Source organism: Macaca fascicularis, chromosome 4 (assembly GCF_037993035.2).
Source record: "Macaca fascicularis isolate 582-1 chromosome 4, T2T-MFA8v1.1".
Lineage (NCBI taxonomy): Eukaryota > Metazoa > Chordata > Mammalia > Primates > Cercopithecidae > Macaca > Macaca fascicularis.
Window position 1 is genome coordinate 63,603,308 of NC_088378.1, and position 15,585 is coordinate 63,618,892.

At 37.9% G+C, this 15,585-nt stretch overlaps 1 protein-coding gene across 8 annotated transcripts in view; it reads right to left on the reverse strand.

The window, feature by feature from the left end:
• TFB1M (transcription factor B1, mitochondrial) overlaps window positions 1-13,500 on the reverse strand; it is a 54,402-nt gene extending 40,902 nt beyond the window's left edge. For 5 of the 8 annotated variants that reach the window (XM_074037316.1, XM_015448832.3, XM_074037320.1 and 2 more), the window contains exons 1-2: window positions 13,312-13,500; window positions 10,149-10,300 (exon numbers count right to left, since the gene is read on the reverse strand). In XM_074037316.1, the coding sequence (XP_073893417.1) occupies window positions 10,149-10,300; window positions 13,312-13,444 (285 nt within the window). In that variant the 5' untranslated portion in view covers window positions 13,445-13,500. Of the gene's footprint in view, window positions 1-10,148; window positions 10,301-12,145 lie in introns of all 8 variants that reach the window. The other 3 variants (XM_065543612.1, XM_074037318.1, XM_074037317.1) reach the window with 3 other exon arrangements.
• Window positions 13,501-15,585: the final 2,085 nt, after the last annotated feature.

Sequence of the window (15,585 nt, forward strand, 5' to 3'; positions counted from 1 at the left end):
TGATAATCACATTTCAAACGTTAACTTTTCCCACACTGACAGGTACAACTGCATATCTAAAAGCTAATATAACATAAATAAATTTACCTTCCTTTCCTAGGTTTTGTTTTTGTTTTTGTTTTTTGTTTGGTTTTTGAGATGGAATCTTGCTCTGCTGCCTAGGCTGGAGTGCAGTGGCGCAATCTTGGCTCACTGCAACCTCCGCTCCCAGGATTCAGGCAATTCTCTTGCCTCAGCCTCCCTAGGAGATGGGATTACAGATGTGCGTTACCACGCCTGGCTAATTTTTGTATTTTTAGTAGAGACAAAGTTTCACCGTGTTGGCCAGGCTGGTCTCTAACTCCTGACTTCAAGTGATCCGCCTGCCTTGGCCTCCCAAAGTGCTTGGATTACAGGTGTGAGCCACCATATCCAGTTCCTTTCCTAGGTTTAAAACTACATTTCTTTTGGATTCCCGTTCACTTTTCAATCTCAGTCAATGACAAACCAAATCCTCCCCACACTTTAAAACGTGCACCTCCTTCTTGACAATTTGTAGCTTGATCTACTTTGCAACTCCCCACTGCAGAAGGAATGAATGCTGGTGTTAACAGATTTATGTGAAGTCCTTAAAGCAAGTATGGGGAAAAAGTGCTAGACAGACTAAATTGATATTATGATTATTGACAGTACCCTTTTAAACACTTCAAACGATATTAAGCAATGACACACAAAAACTTTCTAGCCAACCAGTAACAGAAATGTTTTCACTACCATAATGATACATGGGGTATGGTGAAGGAGTGGGAAAAATCACTATTATATGCATTCAAGAATAACAATGGAGCATTACACTTCAAAACCCTGGAGGTGTTATCACAGAATGTGCTTAAAGGCACAGCCAATCACAAATGCAGGCACCAGATTACAGCCAAATGAGTACTTTTACAGACACTCTCAAATGGTTCTTTTCACTTTTATTTTAGTGTTCAATTCTATATTCTTCCAAAATGAGATGTGTGCCAGTTTAGAGTAAAAGGCATCATTACACAAGGCTATAAAAGAAGAAACCGAAAACCAAACCATGAAGAAGGGAAGCATACACGTAAAACACAAGAGCTAACAATCCTGACAATCGTGAGAGCTGATTTACATAATGAAATATACAATTTTTGCTTTTCAATAGTAGTTGTACCAAGACTCCAAGAGATAATTTTTTTCCTGGTATTATGCTTTGTAAAGGGCACATGAAACAATGTCATAAACAATGCCTTTAATAAAAGTTAAAATACAAATGTAGAAGCATCTTTCTGTGGCCATTTAAAAAACCTCTCCTCTAACCAAAGTCTTAGTGAAAGCTCCTCTGCAGGGGGCAAGTAATTGTGGTTCGGCTAGGCAGTTTTTTGTTGATTTTACTGGATAAGGAAATAATTTATACAATTCTTAGAACTTACACAAAATTATCAATTCCTTAAGAAAGAAGAAATACTACACCGAATAGCTATTTTGTACATTTTGTCACCTTCTCATGTAAGGGGTTCATGGCAGCCAACACTGTAGTTATATTAATTATCTTCTTCCTGATTTGCCACATAGTAGGGCCCAAATTTGAAACAGGGCTGGGCAAAACTGTTAAGCAAACTGTATGAGAAGGAAATAATCTATAGTATAAAATATAGTAGTTGAAAGACAAAATTTGTATTCTTATATATAACACATATAAAAGTACTGCTGTTTATTCATAAAAAAATAAAGATGTTACAACAGACTTTTCAGACTTTTAGAGAGAAGGTCACAGCATGATGTCAAAATGTCAATTAGCTTGCTTTATTTTAGTATGTAAAATAACTTGAATTGTATTAAAAATGTCCATTTTCAGACTTTTCAGTATTTTAAATTTATGAACAGAGCAAAAACAAATCACATAACCACTTGTATCTTAAATGATACTACAAATATCTAAAAATATTTTTATAGGAATTTTAAGTTTGTTGGACATTTCAATGTCATTATCAAATCTTTCACTCTCTTTTTTAAATTTGACATTAGATTTGTATTAGTCCGTTCTCATGCTGTGAATAAAGACATACCCGAGCCTGGGTAATTTACAAAGGAGATAAGTTTAATTGACTCGCAGTTCAGCATGGCTAAGGAGGCCTCAGGAAACTTACACTCATGGTGGAAGGGGAAGTAAACATGTCCTTCTTCACATGGCGGGAGCAAGGAGAAGTGCCAAACAAAAGGGAGAAACACCCCTTATAAAACCATCAGATCTCATGAGAACTCACTCACTATCACAAAAACAACAGCATCGGAGTAACTGCCCCCATGATTCAATTACCTCCCACTGGGTCCCTACCACAACACATGGGGATTATGGGAACTACAGCTCAAGATGAGATTTGAGTAGGGACACAGCCAAGCCATATTGGATTTTATTCTATTTGCTTGTTTTATTTTTAATTGACACACAATAACTGTATGTTCTCACCACAAAGAAATGATGTTTGAGGTGGATATGCTAATTATCCTAATTTTATCATTATACATTGTACACAATGTACAGGTACGCTAACTACGTAACCATCTTCCTTAGGCCAATGTATAGGGAGGCTATATTGCACAATCCTCTTCCTTAGGCCAAGAACACTGAACCAAATTTCACCCTTTTCTTGATGACCTGGGGTCACTGTTGCCATTAGAATAATGACAGATGCTAATTATGATATGCTTCTACACATGTGTACAATATGATAAAATTAGGATAATTAGCATATCCACTTCAAACTTTTATCTTTTCTTTGTGGTGAAAACATTTAAAATTCTCTCTTCTAGCTATTTTGAAATACACTATATATTGTCATTAACTTAGTCACCCTACTGTGCAACAGAATGGTATTGCACAGCAGAACTTATTCCTCCCATCTAACGATAACTTTGTACCTGTTGACCAGCCTCTCTATCCCCACCTCCCTTGCTTGCTTTTTAAGCAGGATCTGAACACCTAAGTATAGTATAGACTCATTTGCTTAGCCTCATCAAGGAATTAGATGTTTGATTTAGTAAATTTTCTATTCAATAAATGTTTATTCCTTTAAGTGTTAACATTTTAAAATAAGAAACATATAGAAGAAAATCTTTCTAAACTATATTGCAGAATCCTCTTCCTTAGGTCAAGAACACTGAACCAAATTTCACTCTTTTTTTGATGACCTAGGGTTATTGTTGTCTTTAGAATAATGGCCTCAACAGTTATGAAGGTGTTTTTGCTACCCTATTATTATTATTGTTTCTTCTGTCTTTATATTTGTCCTTTATAGCTTTCTGTCACTGTAACAACTGTTACTTCTTACAGTTGTCAGTGGACCTGCTTCTACCACTGATCTCTGTACTTCTACTTTGTATGGACTAAAAAGTCACTTTGGCTGTAAGCCACTTTTTGCTTATTTGTTGAGTTCTGTCTATGTTACAATTAACTATGGTAACATCAAGTAAGTTACATGTATAAAGTAAGTAGTTATGTCACAACAGTAAGGTAGGCAATCTTCCTGTTTAAAAAATTTGTTAGAAATTAAAGAATTTCAAAACTTCATTATCTCTAATTAAAAATAGCTCTTTCTGCCTGGATGCTGAAATTACCTCATATGTCTCTTTATAAGATGGCTGGAAGGGGAATAATTAAAATAGCAACTATTACTGGCTACTGGGATTATGCCAGGCTCTTTACATCCATTTCTACCCATCCTTGCAATATCCGCAGAAGAGAACTATTATTCCCATGCTGCAGATGAGAAAGTTGAAGCTAAAAAAGGTTCAATAGCAAGCTTAAGGTCACGAAGCTAGTAGGTGGCCTATCTGAGATTTGGTCACTAGACTATTTGATGCTCAATCCCATGAACTGTCCACTATGCCAATGAAGTGGAAATAATCAGTGTTTACCTATAAAAAAACCCCAAAGGTTAGGAGTCCTAGGCAGGTGAATCACCTGAGTTCAGGAGTTCGAGACCAGCCTGGCCAACATGGAGAAACCCAGTCTCTATTAAAAATACAAAAAATTAGACGGGCGTGGTGGTGGGCGCCTGTAATTCCACCTAATCAGGAGGCTGAGGCAGGAGAATCGCTTGAGCCTGGGAGGTGGAGCTTGCAGTGAGCCAAGATCGTGCCACTGCACTCCAGCCTGGGCAACAAGAGCAAAACTCTGCCTCAAAAAACAAACAAACCAACCAATCAACCAACCAACCAACCAACCAACCAACCAACCAACCAACCAACCAAAGGCAATACTAACAATACAATGACTTACTTTCTGTCTCCAAAAATTCTTCAAAACCACATCATTTAATGGTTAAGAAGAATCCTGAAACTTCCTACTCTGACAAAGATGGAGTCTAAGGGACCAGGCACATTCTCCTGCCTTAAACCAATTTAAAAAATGGAGAAAATAGAAGAAACAACAATTTTCAGACATTAGAGTAAAAAGCACAGGAAAACCTACAGATCCAAGAAGCTCAATGAATTCTACACACAAGAAACATGAAGACAATTATAGTGAGCACATCATGATGAAATTGCTCAAAAACAGTAGAAAATATCAAAAGCAGCCAGAGAAAAAAGAACAAAGATAAGGATGATAAAAGATTTGCCAGCAACAATGCAAGTGAGAAAATGGTGGAGCAAATTCTTTAGAGTAATAAAACAAAAAAGCTGCCAAAATATTTTCCAAAAATGAAGGCAAAATGAAGGCTTTTTCAGTCTTCAGTCTATAGTAATAAATACAGGTGGTTATTGGTGAAACAACAGACCTATAGATAAATAGAACAGAATTGGAAGTTCAGAAATAAACTGACACACATAAAATCAGCTGATTTTTGACAATAGTACCAAGACAATTCAATGAGGAAAAGACAGTATTTTCAACAAATGGTATTAAAAAAGAACTTAAACCTTACCTCACACAATATGCAAGAATTAGCTCAAAATGTATCAAAGACCTAAATGTAAAAACTAAAATTATAAAATACCTCAAAGAAAACATAGGAGAAATTTTTAGTGATCTTGGTTTGGCAAATATTTTAAAAATAAGACATAAAAAGCATAAAATCTTGAAGAAAAAACTGATAAATTGCACTTCATAAACATGACATTTCTGCTCTTCAAAAGACAGTTATGAAAATAAAAAGGTAAGCCACAGCTGAGAAAACATCTGCAAAATCTGTATCTGACAAAGCCCCAGATCCGAACTATATAAATATCTCTTAAAATTCAATAATAAGACAAAAAAAGTAAAAGTACTAAAAATATTTGAACAAATAACTCCCCAAAGAAGATACAAAGATGGCAAATAAGCACATCATATGTCCAGTATCATTACCTATTAGGGAAACGCAAATAAAAACCACAAGAGGATACTGTTACATATTCACTAGGATGGCTAAAATTAAAAAGACTGACCATGCCAAGTCTCAGCAAGCATGTGGAGCAACGGGAACTCTGAAGTACAACTAGTGGGAATGTAACATGGCACAGTCATCTTATAAAACAATTTGGTAGTTCCATAAAAAGTATAATATACGTCTACCACAGGACCCGGATATTCTACACAGGACCCGGATATTCTACTCCTAGGTTTTTACTCAAGAGAAACGGAAGTGTGTATCCACACAAACACTTGCATATGAATGTTCATAAAAGCTTTATTACAGTATAAGAGCCAAAAAATAGAAAAACCCAAAGTCTCTCAACAGGTGCACAGATTCACAAATGTGGTATATTCATAAAATGGAATGCTATTCAGCAATAAAAAGGAGCAAACTACTGATGAACACCTCAACATGGATGAATTGCAAAATAATTATGCTAAGTAAAAGACATCAGACCAAAACAAAAGTACATATTGTATGATTCTATTTATATAAACTTCTGCTATAGAGATAGCAGATTAGTGGTTGTCTGGGATAGGTAAAGGGGGAAGGAAAGGACAGAGTACAAAGAAACATGAGGAATCCTGATGATGATGATTGTTTATTTTCCTGATTGTGATGATGGTTTCACGCAATCACACATATGTCAAAACTCAGTTAACTGGGGGCGGTGGCTCTTGCCTGTAATCCCAAGCATCTTGGGAGACTGAGGTGGGCAGAATGCTTGAGCCCGGGAGTTTGAGACCACCATGTAGAAATGGTGAAATCCCATTTCTACAAAAAAATACAAAAATCAGCCAGGCATGGTGGTGTGCACCTGCAGTTCCACCTACTCAAGAGGCTGAGGTGGGAGGATTGCTTGAGCCCAGGACGTCAAGGTTGCAGTGAGTTGCGCTCGTGTCACTGAACTCCAGCCTGGGTGACAGAGTGAGACCCTGTCTCAAAAACACACACACACACACACAAATCCTCAGTAATTTGTACACTTTAAATATGTGCAGTTTACTGAGCATCAATTGTATCTCAAAAAAGCTGTAAAACAAAGTGTATTAGTTCATTTTCATGTTGCTCATAAAGATACTCCTGAGACTGGGCAATTTACAAAAGAGGTTTAACTGGAGTCACAGTTCCACATGGCTGGGGAGGCCTCACAATCATGGTGAAAGGCAAGGAGGAGCAAGTCACATCCTACGTGGATGGCAACAGGCAAAGAGAGAGCTTGTGCAGGTAAACTCCCATTTTTAAAACTATCAGATGTTGTGAGACTCATCCACTATCACGAGAACAGCACAGGAAAGACCCAACCCCATGATTCAATCATCTCCCACTGAGTCCCTCCCGTAACACATGGGAATTATGGGAGCTACAAGAGGAGATTTGGGTGAGGACACAGAGCCAAACCACATCACAAAGTATTTAGTGTGATTAACTCTCCATAAATATTAGGTATTATTATATTATTTTTAATATATGAAGCCTTTAAAACAGTGCTCTGCAATCTTTTGGCTTCCCTCGGCCACACTAGAAGAACTATCCTGGGCCACACATAAAATGCACTAACGATAGCTGACGAGCTTGAAAAAAAAATGCAAAACAAATCTCATAATGTTTTAAGAAAGTTTAAGAATTTGTGTTGGGCCGCAGGCAGTCTGTGGGCAATAGCTTGGACAGGTTTGCTTTAAAATAAACAGAAAAAAATAAAATAAAATGAGGGAGAATCTGGACTACTTCTCTGAAGGGGTACAAATGATTTACAAAATTTATCTCCACTTCAGAAATGCAGAAGAACCTATCAAAGCTTCAAATTCCCTGAGATGTCAGAAAATCTAAGTTATTTCCAGTTCAGAAACGGGGAAAAAACCTATCAAGGCCTCAAGCTCCTTGAGATTCAGGAAATCTCCTCACTCCTCTCCACAGCACAGAGCATCCAGTCTGTCATGAAAATGTAACAAGAAACAATGAAAAACTTAAAAACCTAGAAATGCACAATCAGAATGTGACAACATCAAGAAAAGAAACCCTAGGTGTCCAATGCAAGTTTGATGAGTTGGAGAATGCCCCAGTGTTTCCATAGCACTGGGGAATTTTCTAGTGCTCCAATGGAATAACATGACTTCCTCCGATACCTCTTTCCAGATCAGAGGTCTCCTGATCAGTCATTAATCACCAGAGGTAATCAAGGCATAGGGATAATAGTTTAATTGATTACTTATAACTAAGATATTATTGAGTGCTTTCTAAGTATCAGGCATACACTTATCCTCATACGAGTCCTACAAGCAAACTGAGGCACAGAGGACAAAATTACCTACCCAAAGTCACCCAACTAGTAGTAGAATCTGAAGTTAAACCCAGGCAGGCTGATGCTGAAGTCTGTGTCTTTATCACAAAACTATACTATACTAAACATACTAGACATGTTTTTCTTACCTTTAGAACATGCTGAGCATGAATCCTGTATGAGCACCAGCTTTTCTTTCCCCTAAACTGCCTCATGAAAATACTGTAGGAATTGAATTAAGCTATAAATGACAGGCTTTCAGCTAGAAGATATTTTATAAATTATTACAATTTCTTTAAAAAGTAATTATATTAGCTTAGAAATCACTAAAATGGAATCCTTAAAATAGATCACTTTCTTTCTGCTTTTACTCAGTTTTATGATTAATTTAGTACCTCTAAAAGAAAGTAGTTTTACATATTGAAACATTCCTTACAGGGGAAAAAAAAGCCCATTTGATATTTTAGTACCAAACATTTCTTTTTAAGGCAAATTCCTTTCTTGCATATAAGATACTAAGAATTAATTTTGTTTCTACTGAAAACAAATGAGAAGTCAAATATACATTTCCTGTAGAGTAATGTAACTTGAAATCAGCCTTCAAATTTAGAAAAAAAGAGCATAAAACTTTTTCATTATCAATGCTACACAAATATTTACTTTCACTATTTAATGATACATTTAATTATCAAATATGAGAGATACATACACACATACATACACAGATACAGAAATAGTCGGTCAACCTTTTTGTTTCTCATGTGAGACATTTACTGAACACCTCTATGTACCAGGTACTGTTATGTGAGATAGAGGTACAGCAGGGAACAAAACAGACACAAATCTCTACCCTCAGGTATTTACACTCCAGACAGGTGAGTCAGTTAACAAACAAATGGGAAGAACATATATACAGTATGTCAGATGATGATACATCGAATGAGATAAAACACGGCTGGAGTTAGGAACGTAGTGACTTAGGGGTTTGGGGAAACTGAGAAGAGAAGGGTGGCAGTCACTCTTTTCAACAGTCTGCCTTCGAAGATCTTTTGTTCATATCAGAGAGGAGAATATGTGGGAATGAATGGAAATCTGGTTCACCCCTGGCCTAATAAGAAAGAATAAACCCAACAAATGGTGACATATGAGGGACAAGAAGTCTTTTTAAGAGCAAAAAAGTCACGTGAGCATTCCTATGTCCAAAACGGGCTACATGAATAAGCCCAAAGGGGTTTATACAATTATTCAGTTTCTTTTCATAATCTCATGATCTTACCAAAAATAATAATGTTCCCATTTCCACCTCTAACTGATATATAATTCTTAAAAAATCAGATACATGCACAAAAAGTTCTAGGTTTTCAAAAACAATTTTTCAAACTGTTCTTCTGACAAAAATTAACATTTCTCCATTAATATATACACAAGTTAGTATCAGAATGTACTCATTTTAAATCAATTTCTCCTTTTGTACAGAAATAATAATGTAGAAAACTACATTATTCTATTAAAGTCACATGATAAATTGCTTGTCATCTGAGCCAAAGGTTCAGGGCTCTTTTAAAGTTTTAAAATTACAGAGGAATCAAACAAAGGCCTTTAAGTCATTAAGTGTTCCCTTATGAGGATATCCCTTTACAAGATCACTGATACAATCTATTTCACTGTTTGCTAGCGTTTTAAAAAAAGTAAGTTCCTCATTTCAAATCCTCAATCCTGTCTCCCTCAATTTCCATCTGTTTTAGTTCTTTCTTAGAAAAGATCAAAACAAGCTTATCCTATCTACCACCAACCTTGGATGTGCAGCTGTGTACGCTCCTACCCAGGGCCTCTTTTCTCCAGTTGAAACATGCCCAGTTCCTTCAACTCTTATTTCTCATACAATAACAGTGCCTGTATTTTAAAGATGCATATATCATTTCATTTATACCTCATCCTAAATCTATGAAAGTACAACTTCCTTCCTTCACTTAAAAAATTTATCTTATAAAAGAATCCTTAAGCTGCATAATTAAGTCTCTCATGATGAAAAGCGTGCATACGTCTTACTCATCTTTTGTTTGAGGAAATGCTTTTTGAACCTAAATGAAGTTCTCAAAAGTCACACCAATGAGTCATTACTGGCCATTATTTATTATTATTTATTTTTGAAGGAACGGGCCACGACATGCATAGCTGTTAGTAGACTTTAAAAAAAAATCACATAAAACAATTAGTTTGTTTAGCAAAAATGTGTAAAGCAGGTTTTTTCAAGGTGTAGTCAACAGACCATCTGAGAGTCCTTGTTAAAAATGGAGACTTCCAGATTTCTCCAGACTATGGAATCAAAATCTCTGGAATGGGGCCTTGGGGATCTATAGTTGAGGAAAAACCTACATAATCTTTGTGTACCCTGGGGTTTAAGCATCATGGCATAAAGATTTAAATTCAGCTTTTGCCTCCTAAAGAAGGCTCTTTGGGTATCTCACCTGTAATCCAGGAATAAATCGAGTGTCCTTTTCAACCACCAGAAGTTCAGCGACGTCAGCATTGAGAATAGATCTTGTGATTCCCCCTGGCCCAGGGCCCACTTCGTAAACATACGCATTTGCCAGATTGCCAGCTTTCCTGACAATTTTATCTAGAGGAAAAAGAGTTTTAGTTATCTCGATTAACTTGGCAAATTTCAACGTATGAAATTTAGCGAGAAAAATCTTCTATAAAAATCCAGCCATTACCCAATCAATTGATCCTTTACGTACAACATTTATTTGACTAACTCTCTACTTAAATTAACATGAAGTGGCAATTCAATATGCTACCACAGCACTGTTGAACTGTACCAGTTCCTTAACAAAAACAGGATTAGCATGACAAAGTTTCTTAGCTTAAATTTAGCTAATATTGCAGTTTCTATCTGCCCCATGCAAATTCTTTTCAAATGGATTTGAAACCAACCACCTCCTAAGAACAGATTAGATAAGCATGCAGCACTTTTCTATAGTTACTGAACATTGAATATCTGAATAAGCAACACTAGTTTCACATACAGAATCTTCAGTATTGCTAGTATTGCTAGTGAAATCCAAAAGCAAAAAGTGCTGAAGTCTCCTTTTTATCTAGAGACATCTTGTTGGTGGTCAATATGGCAACGGCAATAAGTTCTTAGATCACAGGATTTTCAGAAATTTGAATTCTTAGTCATTTTCAGGAAAAAGTTAAATTGAGCAGTTGAGGGTTTTTAAAGCTTTGCACACATGCATGTTAATATGGAAAAATAAATTTTTTAATCAATCAAATTCAACTTAGCAGCCCTTAAGACATCATAAAAGAGTAAAGTATTGACTCAGTGCAGCCAATCATCACATCTGGAAAAACATGCAATGGGCTGGTCTCAGTGACTCTGAGATATGGAAATGCAAGGAACTGGTCTTCCTAGGATAGTGGAAATTTAGTCACTGAAAACATACCGGCACTTCTTGTAAGTGTTCACAGTCCTATTTTTGCTTGTTTTCAACAACATATCTTTGCCAGCTAAAATGAAGAAACTAGTTTCTTAACCATCCAAAAATGGTTTAGTCTTTAAACAGGGAGGGAATTAGCATCCACAGACCATCTTACCAGTTATGATCGATTTACACACATTCTCACCTAATCCTTACATGTTAACCAAGGACTCCTATCCCAATTTCATTTCTCTTAACCTTTCAGTTTCCTTGTCTATTGTTTCATTTGTACAAGGTCATGGACTTCAACACAGGTATAAATTCTAAAGCCAATGCCTCTCAGAGGGGGGAACAGGAAGGACACATTATGGAATAAATTTAATATTCTCCTTCTTTAAAATGGAGAGTTACAACAGTAGGCAGGTCTCTGCTCTCAAACTTTTCAGGCACATTGAAATACAAATGAATATTAAAGAAGCACTATCAAATCAATGAGCCTGGATTTCATTCTTGCTTTCCTCTGCCTGAGCATCTAACCTCAGGTAAATACCCTAATCTCCCTTAACTCTGGTTCCCATAGAAAGAGTGGATAATACCTAGAATTTGAAACTTACTCCTGAAGATAAAAGCTCATGAGAAAATGTATTTGAAGGATTTTTAAAAATATAACATTATATAAATATATAAAATATATTTTTTAAAATATAGATATACCTATAACTTCTACCCTAAAAATGGTGATTTATATTTAGGATGTGGCTATAACAAGCGAAAAGGTTGGCACTAGCTATTACTAGAACCAAAGAATTTTAGAGTGGGTAATCTTTTAAAGTAGTAAGCCCTTCTTCCAATTAAAAGATGAGGAAACTACCAGGCGCGGTGGCTCACACCTGTAATCCCAACACTTCGGAAGGCCGAGGCGGGTGGGTCACTTGAGGTCAGGAGTTCGAGACCAGCCTGACCAACATAGTGAAACCCTATCTCTACTAAAAATATAAAATTAGCTGGGCATGGTGGCTCAAGCCTGTAATCCTAGCTACCTGGGAGGCTGAGGCACAAGAATCACTTGAACCGGGGAGGCAGAGGTTGCAGTGAGCCAAGATCATGCCATTGCACTCCAGCTTGGGCAACAAGAGCGAAACTCCGTCTTAAAAAGAAAAAAAAAAGATGAGAACACTTAAGAGTTACATTATTTTATCCAAAGTCATATTGCTACAGGCAGAATAAAGACTACACGTCCAAGAAATAAAACATTTTATGTTTTCTGGAGTGTGCTTCATTTAAGTGAAAATGAACTTTTTGGGCGTGATTTACTGCTCTTTGCAACTTCTGAAGTGGGACCAAACAGAATGAAATATGAACATCTCAAAACCTAAGTACTCCAGCACTGACTTAGTAGCCATATTTGTAATATATTTTTGCAATCTCATCTCATAGAACATCACTAAGCAATGGTGATGGTGGTTGAACGACCATATATTAATACATTCGTCAAAACTCATCAAATTGAGCACTTCAAACTGGTGAATTTTACTGCATATAAATTATATCTCATAAAAAGTGACTTTAAACAATTAGGTGTGGGAATGTAAAATTGCTAAAAGTAAGCTCCTCGAGGAAACACTGCCTTGTTCACGCCCATATCCTACCCCCAACACTAGCACAACGGTGCTTGCCTAATACATACTTATGAATGAATATTAGCGTCCCCGAGGCTTTCTTAGACTCAACAGGTAAACGTTTAAACCACGAATCCTACGAGGGATACTCTTTTCACCAACTTATTGATAAAATCCTGGCACCAATTTAAATTCTGGTAACTTTAAACTGCATGTAAAGCAAGTCCAGTCAGCATGTGCTGTACCACTTCAGAGTGATTGATTTCAAAGTGACCCAGATTCCAGTATTCACCAGCGCCTTTCACGACACACGAACCCTTCCTCCCCTAGTGAGCTCGGCGTCTATGCAGCCTGCCTGCAGGCTACACTCCCCTGAACGCGGAGTTTTGTGAGCAATCAACGCACTTCACATGTCTCCTGGGCGGTGGGACCGGAGTTCTTTTGATACAAAGAGGTCGAAGGACCTGACCAAAAGCCCGTCGCACGCCAGTGCCTGGACACCCGCCCGCGGGGACGTGTGAGACCCCCCGGCCCACGCCCCTAGGGACACTGGGGAGACATCCGGGGAGCACTGCTAAACCATCCACCTGTCAGCCTCAAGTCCAGGAGGAAATTCTGTGATAGCTGCTTCGTTGCTTGCAGTCTGAACAACTTAATGATTTCTCGAATCGTGGGCAACGGCGGGAGACGGCAAGTACTGAGCTTCCCGGGGGCAGCCATGAGACTCGGCAAGCACGAGCCACCCCTGTCTCACCCCGGCCCTTCACAGACGCTCCGAAAGTAACGCGCAGGGTAGGAATCTGCGAGACATAAGGCCCGCCTCGGAGCCAGCCCCATTGGTCAGACCTACCCCACCGGAAGCGATGACGGTAGACAGGAAATCCGGGTGTGCTGAGAGCGCATGCGCTGCGTCCTCCTGCGAGAAAGGCAGGCAGGATGCGCCGCGACTTCCGCAAGTGAGAGCGGCGGAGGAGCCGGGTGGGCGAGGCTTCTCTGGAGCGGGCGGTTGGGAGAGCGCCCAGGAGGGCGGGACGAGGCGGGGCCTGGGCAGGGTGGGGTATTTCGAGGGAGTTGCTCTGGGATTTGGTGCAGCCGCTTTACTGCAGCCCTGAAGGTTCTAAGGGCTTCTGGCCCTTTGACGTTCCAAATGCCCATCTGTGAATATTAGACGAAAAGCGGGTGTTTAGAGGCAGAGCTATTGTTTGTTAGCAGTTCTTTCTTACGGTGAGGTGTTTTTAGAACCTCCGCTCTGCAGATGCTGCATGACAGGTTTTTAACTTTGTTCAGCCTCAGTTTTTTCATCGGTTAAGTGGACCTAATGTCCACCTCAAAATTGTGAGCACTAAATGAGAGAGTTCGCCTGGTGTGCACGTTGAGAACACAGTGCACGCATGGCATTGGGTAAGCTCGTACGTGATCAATGGTGGCTGTTATAATTGTTTGGCAGATGAATAATTAGCCAGTGTAAAGAGGTCATTTAATTTGCTAGGATTACAGCTAAGAACAGAGAGAAGACTCAAATATGAGTTCTGCCCTTCCATTATACCAGATAAAACAACGAAGCAAAGAAAAATATTAAAGTTTCTCTGATAGATGGGATAATTTTGCTCTTTTAACTCTGCTTATATTTGGACATTGCTGCATTGATCACAAATGAATCTTAACGTTTTTGTCCCTCAGTAAGTTTTAAAAAAAGCTAATGGAAACCGAAATAACTGTGGGCATGATACAGAAATGGGGAGTACTTTGAAATTCCAGTGGAAAACCCAACCACCTTCTATAAAAGCTATTTTAAAAGGAACTGAGATAATCTCCTAACTTTAAAAAACAATGGTGACTACCATAGAAGTAAGGAGATTTACCCAACGTGGCATCAAAATGTAGGCTGAAAGTACAGACTCTTGATTCAGATATCTTATTGTCCACAACACACTCTACCTGAGAAGGCATTCATTCCCGGTTGTATTCATTATTTCACGTACTCCTCGCAATGGTCCTGTGTGAATGAAATTATTATTCTTAGTTTGCTGTGAAGAAATAGGGGAGGTGAGGTCATTTGACTTGCCCAGAGTCAGACAGCAAAGTACAGAGAGAAGACAACCTGAGTTGTGTCTTTTCTGAGTTCTGATCTCACTGGCCACACTCAAGTGTCAGCTTATTATTTTTAAGCTAATTTATGTTAATTTATTAACATTTAAATATATAGAAATACGAATCTAGGTGTAAACATAAGCTTACAGTTTTCATGTAACTATTTAAACAATTGCAATAAATATACACAAAACCAATATAAATAGTCTTATTAATTGACAGTGATGAACACTGTTAAATCATTACACTTAGTGCTAACTGGCAAGATTCCTTTTTTTTTTTTTTTTAAAGTTTCAGCTTACCAGTGATACAGTGTGCCATTTAATGACTGGATGTTCCTTTAGTTTCTGGAGTCAAACTATTACCAAATCTTTGTTCAAATTTTTTTCCATTGTCACTTGTCTTTCTTTTGGAAGAGCATGGAAGCTACATATTAAGTCTGCCTGCATCTGTTTTCAGTAGCTTGTAAACAAGTGAATTTGAATTATTTGGCACTAATGCTACCATGAACATACACGTTGCCTAACAGGTATAAAGAGGATATTCAGATGACCCTAAATATAATCACATAAGCTTTTTAAAAGATTAACATCAACATAAAAACAAACTAAAATCTAAATGAGTAAAACACCTTTGCATGGAGAATTTGTAGATGCCTGATAATTTGTCCCCAGATGTAAATATGAATTTATGGCCGGGCGCGGTGGCTCAAGCCTGTAATCCCAGCACTTTGGGAGGCCGAGACGGGCGGATCGCGAGGTCAGGAGATG